Below are 7,318 nucleotides of genomic sequence, written 5' to 3' on the forward strand. Positions count from 1 at the left end.
ACCACAGTACAACAAATTGACAGATGAGTGTTGAAGATTTCAGTAGAAAAACATAAAATGAAGTTTGTTGTGGATATACGCTGTCGAATCTATTCTAACTCATGCACATGGATCAACTCCACGTCAACTAAAAACAAATGTGAACATAGCTTTAGAAAACTTTTTATAAAAAAATGAAATTTCATATTTGTTGTTAGTGTGCAGTTGACCCATGTGTAGGGAATAGAACTGCTCCATAGTATTTTTGAGGTTGTGACCTTTTAAAATCAGATTCCCAGACCTGTTTTCCTGGTGCCTTTGGGTGGGTATGAACTGCCAAACTTGTGGCAAGTAGTCCGGCACTTAACCATTTGTATGTACCATTAATGATTACATTTATTTAGTGACAACAATATAGGGGAAAGAACACAGAACTTGGAGTCCACAGATCTGTGTCTGCCACTAATTAGCTATTGACTTTTAATAGATTATTTCAATTCTTTTGGGCTTAACTAACCCATGTATAAAATTTGGAAAGTAGAGCCTATCTCATGTGATTATTATAAGATTTAACTGTGATCATGTATGTGAAAACATTCTGTAATTTGTTTGGCACTGTAAAAAATATACAGCCACTGAGCCATTCCAACTCATGGTGACCCTGTAAGTGTTAGAGTGGTACTGTGCTCCATAGGGTTTTTGTTGTTGTTATTGTGTGTTTTATTGTGTTTTCAGTGCAAATTTACATGGCAAATTAAGTTTCCATTTGACAGCGATTGTTGTTGTTGTTGCTGTTAAGTGCCGTCGAGTTGATTCCGACCCATAGCGACCCTGTATAGGGCTTCCAAGGAGCAGCTGGTGAGCTTGAACCACCAACCTTGCAGTTCAAACAGCTTTGCAGTCTGGCGCATTAACCCACAGCGCCATACCAGGACTCCACATAGATTGTTAAGTGCCACTAATTACGTTCTTTATAGTATGTCAACATTCTCTTCAACTGCACTCTGGTTTTTCTGTTTCCAATTTCAGTTTCCCTGTCTACTTCTTTCCCCATCTTTACTTGAGACTAATTGTTAACCTTTTGGTTCTCAAACGGATGGTTTTTAACAGAGTGCCATACTCATAGATGTTGTTGCTGTTAGGAGCCATTGAGTGGCTTCTGATTCATAGTGACACTGCATAAGATTTCCAAGGCTGTAAAACTCTACAAGAACAGAAAATCTCATTTTCTAACTCAGATCAGCTGGTGGGCTCAAACCATCAACCTTGTGGTTAACAGTAAATTGCTTATCCTCCAGTGCCACCTCACTCCTATAGTCATAGATTGTTGTTAAGTGCCGTAAAGTCAAGTCTGACTCATAGCAACCCTGTATAGGGCTTTCAGGGAGCGCTTGGTGAGTTTGAACTGCCAACCTTGAGGCTCAAACCAACCTTGCAATCCAGTGCTTATCCTACGGCGCCACACCAGGACTTCTTGTGCACCTTTTATTTTGTGTGCCAATCCCTATTTTGTTAAAAGGTGACTTTACAGGATAGTTTTGACTTAAGATAAAAGAGTAACAAAGGGCAATTGTCTCAGGGAGTCCCCTAGACTCCAGTGGTCCAGTAAATCTGGACTTTTTATGAATTTCAGTTCTGTTCTGTGATTTTCTTATCTGTAGGTATTTTAATGGCTACAATCTTAACATGAGCTTGGGTGGTGCAGTGAATAAGCTCTCAGTTGCTAATTGTATGTTAGTGGTTTGAACCCACCTAGTAGCCTCAAGGAGAAAGACCTGTCAATCTGGTCCTGTATAGGTTACAGTCTAGAAAACCATATTGGGTGGGACGGGGTGCTGCTGGTGGAGAAGGAGTGGTTCTAATCTATCACATGCATCAAGGATGTTGGTATTGTTTTTAAGTACCGTGGAGTCGGTTCCCACTCATAGTTACCCTGCACTGGGTTTCTGAGGCTGTAAATCTTTACGGGAGCAGAAAGCCTCATCTTTCTCCCACAGAACAGCTGGTAGTTTCGAACTGCCGACCTTGAGGTTAGCAGTCCGATTCGTAACCATTACTCTACCAGAGCTCCTTTGAATCAAGGATGGCATCTACCAAAAACAAAAACAATCTTACAAAAGTCAACTGCCAGGCCTTGTTTAGCAGCAGGGTTTGTTAACCATTTATGCCATCCAAGCACATAAATATGCTTGTTGCTGATGTTGCTAAGTGCCACTGAGAGGATTCCAACTCACAGAGACCCTGCATAAGGTTTCTGAGGAGCAGCTAGTGGGTTTGAACCACAGATCCTGTGGTTTAAAACCAACTTTGTGTTCCAATGCTTTATCCTAAACTCAATCTGTATTTACTGATTTCATTTAATGCTATATACTTTTTTTTTCTATCTTGATTACTGTAAAACCCCAATGTTTTTATAAATACTTTTATTCTACACTTACAAAAACCAAATACAATGCTTTGAATACATCGTAGGCACTGGATGTATATATATATATTAAGTAAATCAATGACTGATTTTGTTAAATAAATGATTTTGACTATCATGATGATTAATTTTGAATGGAATGTCTGTACTTATAATGCTTGGATACTTTCTGCTGGCATACTGTAAGATATAAAAACTATGTTTTCATGAACACAGGAAATATGAGTAAGCGAATGAATATTGGCCAACATTTACATATCTTTTCAAAAACCATTTAAGAAATAGGCAATCACATTTGCTATTAAATAGCTCTGTTATTTTGGGAAAGCTACTTAATTTTTCCTTACTTTAGTTCCCTTATAGAAAGAAACTGAGAAAATACCCTCTCAGAGTTCTGGTGTGGTGCTATAGGCTAAGCACTGGACTGCTAACCATAAGGTTGGCAGTTCAAACCCACCAGCCTTCTCAAGTTCTCCTTGAGAACCTATACAGGATTGCTATGAATCAGAACTGATTTGACTGCACATAGCAACAAACAAGTCCCTCTCCGCTTTACTGTCAATATGTGAATGCCCATTAGATCAGTCAACAACTTTCTTTTTGAATAGAAATTCTACAATGGTAGATCCAAGAAATTTATATGTTTTTACATATAGTTATATATTTGAATGTATTATTTTTCAAAATCTTCCATTATAAACTTATGAGTAAAAAGAGGGGGATATGGTGGAAATGACAGTAAAGTTGGATGGCTAACTAATAAGACTTATAAACACTAATTAATTGAATGGTGTGGATGTGAAAGAAGTAATGTTTCACACGGCTCTATCCTGGTCAATATTTTTATTAATGACTCAGATGGAAACATCGATATAATAATGACTGAATCCATGGATTCTGTAATACTAGAAATAATAACAAATATGCTTATGATAAATCTAAAAATTTTTAAAAGGACATTGAAATAGTGGATGAATGTAATAAAATTGAAACATAAGAGGAATATTAAATCCTACATGTAGAGCTGAAAAGCCAATTATTCAAACATACTATCTGGGTTGAATTAGTTTGAAATAAGAACAAGTAAAAATTAGGGAAGAGGTTAGTTCACAGTGTGTTAAGAGTGTAATGACACTTCCCTAAAAATCTATTAGGGCCTTAGATTGCCCTGATAAAAGCTTGGCATCCTACAGTGATGCAGACAATAACCTTGACTTTTTAACTTTGGCCAGATCGTGGAGTGTGCTCTTCAGTTCTGGACAACACGCTCTAACTCTTGCTTTATACCATGAGGGTCCAATTTTAATTTTTGAGGTGTTTTAATGGTTGATTTGCAAGGTTGAATATTTCATGACTTTTAGTTTTCCTTAGAGATCATCCAAAGAAAAGGTGAAAATACAATTACATTTTTATAGAATAAAATTCACTGCATTTTGCCTATGTTATTGTTGTGGTTAAGTGATGTTGAGTCGATTCAGATTCAAAGCAACACTGCACAGGGTTTCCTAGGCTGCACATCTATATGGGAGCAGAATGCCTCATCTTTCTCCCACGAAAGGAATTATGGGCTCGAAATGCGGGCATTGTAAGTACAGTGCTTATTGTATAGAGCCACAGTACTTCCATTTTTCTAATCTTGACCTATAATTATCATGTAGGTCACTTGGATTATTTCATAAAAGGATTCTGAAAGTGCACACACACATTATCATCATCCATTTTTTTCATATTGCTTTGTATTGTACCATCTCTGAAGATGATATTTAAAAAGTTTAGAAGCATCCTTCTTTGACTTTCATTGAATATAGTTGAGAACTCAGAATATTTCTTTTTTTTTTTTTTCTTCCTCTTAATGGAAAAGAGAAGAAGAATGATAAGGATAGTTTAGAAGTATTAGATGAATAAGAAGATGACCATAGAGAGGCTTTCAATATTAATGATGATGGTGAAATTGATTATATAAGCAAAATCTTAAACAGTGAGAGATGATGATCCCTTAGACGAATTTCCTCTTACTCAAGAATCAATCACTGAACGTTACATTTTTAAGGATGAAACGTGTATGTGGTATTATCATCAAGTAGTCTGACAACAGGAAGGATCTCATTCTGAAATATTCTGTGCCAAGAACCTGGTTAATACCATTTTTCTAAAAGAGTGGGCAATATTATATCATTTTTATGACATCTGCACATCAAAATTTACTTGATAAGGCTTGTAAATGAATAAATAATGTTGGCAGGTATGTATATAAAGGTGATTAGAAAGAAACAAATTATTTAAAAATAATAAAATTCATTGAAATGGCATTCTAATTGGTGTTTATAGACTAAAAATGAACATGTTTTGCAATTACAGAGCAAAGATTGAAGTCTTCTCATCAACAAAATTATGAGCCTTCAAAGTTTTGAAAAGATTTTTTTGACAATGCAAGTACAAAAACTAGATGTAGTAATAAATTGTAGTTTACCAGAGATGTATTTGAAATCTGATACATTCCAGGTTCAGTTGATGAAGTCTGTATTGAAAGAATATTGCCCATTTGGGGTTCCTATACCTTCAAAGCCAGGCAATATGGAATAATATAGAATAAAAGTTTGTAATTTGTCATATTTAAATACTTAATTTACTTTATAAAAGTCATTTTCACAATCCCCTTATTCTTACCTTTGTACATTACATATAAAATTACTTAGATGTATTAAAAAAACAAAGGTTTATTGGGTAGCAAATAGTGATGACTGTTTTTACTGCTAAATTTTAATGAGGTTCTGGAATTTTTCAGTTCTCAAACCACCCAGGTTGTTTTCGTTTTGTATTGTCAGACTCCTGGGGGTGGGGGTGGGGGAAGCATGAAATTTATATATAAAATTCCAGAAAGTTCATGGACTCCTTGAAGTTCACCATTGTTCCTGTTTCATAGATGAGGAAGTGGAGACACAGAGATAAAATAACTAAAATAAAAATTTTAATTTCAATCCAAGACATTCTGACTACATTTGGGTTTAGCCTAAACTCTATTATAGCTAGAACTATCCCTTGACCAGTTTAAAATTAAAATGAATGATTAATTCAATTACTTTACAAATTAGAGGGAAACAACATCTACTAAGCTTTCTAAACTAACTTGTTCTTTTCTTTATTAGTTATCTTGTTTTGCATTTTCATAACCAAGAACAGTTTCAAGCTCTCTGTAAGGTAATATTATCAAGGCAGTACAAACCTTGACCCCACAATTAACCTCAGATAGTCAACTGCTTCCTGTCACTGAGGATCACTATCTGTCATGAGGAAATAAGAAAAAAAGCTGATAAAGACAACATATGTACAGATCCAGGAGACACGAGAACGCCAAGGACATTAAGGGAACCTCAGCTGGGTGCTGGGTGAGTCATTTATGGGGGAAGGGAACAGCCCTCCTTCAGAAGGCTGCAAACCTGTAACTGACCCTTCTTACTATCAGCATTCGCATTTCTAATCAATATAGCATTGTAGGGCAGCCTGTCAAGTTTTATTGCTTAATAAGCCAACAGAATAAGGTAAATTTATGTACCAGGCTCAAGCTCATTTTCCCTTGGTTAGCGCCTATCTTCGAACAAAGCCAATAGCTGGACAACCTTGAGAGGTGTTTTCTAGTGCCACCATTTCCCTGTGGCTCGAGCTTGGACGTACAAATAAAACACCACGTTGTAAAGAGGTTCCACTGTGATGGTTTACAAAGGTGGCTATGGGTTTCCGGGCAGTTTTGTCAGCATTTGGGTCTGTCTGGTGATAGGGTCACTATGAGTTGGAATCACTAGGTGGAAGTGGATTTGATTTGTATGTCACTGTGACATTTAGTTCCAACTCAAAGTGCAAATGTGGGTGGAAAGGAGGCGGGACCTTACATAATCCGGAACTTTACGTAAATAAAAACTACAATGTTGTTGTTGCTTTTAAAAGCCGTGGAATCTGTTCTGACTCAGCGACCCTGTATAGGGTGGAAATAAAAAGTAACTTCAGGAGGAGACAAAATTATGTCCCTTGGTGGGGAAGAATGACGCGGGGGAAGGGGTGCGTTAACCTTTCCCCAACATGTCTTTAAAAAAGGAAAAAACATCTTTTTTCCCTTGTCCAGAGCACTCATCTAACGATGGCCTTGGAAAATCACCATGTCTTTCTTCAAGGCCATTGTTGTTGCTGTTGTTAGGTGTCACACTTATAGCAACTCTGTATAGGGTTTCAGAGGCTGTAAATGTTTACCAGAGCAGGAAGTTTCAGCGTCCAACCAGGAGCCAGACACTGGTGTGTTTGAACTGATAACCTTGTGGATTGCGTCCCAACGCTTTTCCTATCGCGCCAACAGTGCCCCCTCAAGGCCACTGGGTCATCAGGTGCACAAAATGTAAGCGTTTGGGTTTCTTCCTCAACAGGGGCCTCAGGATTTCTAGTCACAGTAGTAACCTCATGAGACAGCATAGTGTGGACATAGGGAAGGGCAGCCAGGGAGCCTCCCGACCTCACCATCATCCTCAGACTCGTTTGGGGCTTCGGTCTGAATCTCAGCCTCGTTGTCTGTGTCGTTCTCCACTTCTTCTTCGCCCTCAGCCTCGCTCTCACCCTCGTGGGTCACACCAGGATCCTGGAAGTACGTAGTATTCTTCCCGCACACGGACTGCAGGCCCGCCAGTAGCAGACAGCCAACGGTCAGCAGCAGCCCAGGGGAGCTGCCCGCGCCCCCGGGGCTCATGTTTCTCCACCCCGACGGCCGCCCAAGGCGCAGTCAAGAGGTGTGTCGAAAAGTGGTGCGTCGCCCCGCCACTGTACTCCGAACCCCAGAATCCCTGCGCTGTGCCCAGGCAACCATTGAGGCGTCACCACCCGTCACCGCAGTCCCGCAGATTCAGGTCTTGGCGCCTTTGGAACGCCCGTACG

General features: G+C 38.6%; 1 protein-coding gene across 1 annotated transcript in view; it reads right to left on the minus strand.

The window, feature by feature from the left end:
- Positions 1-7,133, minus strand: part of SPACA1 (sperm acrosome associated 1) — a 28,466-nt gene extending 21,333 nt beyond the window's left edge. The window contains exon 1 of the mRNA XM_006870626.1: positions 6,908-7,133. Within this exon, the coding sequence (XP_006870688.1) occupies positions 6,908-7,133 (226 nt within the window). The remainder of the gene's footprint in view (positions 1-6,907) is intronic.
- Between the last annotated feature and the right edge of the window lie 185 nt (positions 7,134-7,318).

The sequence above is a fragment of the Chrysochloris asiatica genome, unplaced genomic scaffold, assembly GCF_000296735.1.
Source record: "Chrysochloris asiatica unplaced genomic scaffold, ChrAsi1.0 scaffold00146, whole genome shotgun sequence".
Classification (NCBI taxonomy): Eukaryota; Metazoa; Chordata; class Mammalia; order Afrosoricida; family Chrysochloridae; genus Chrysochloris; species Chrysochloris asiatica.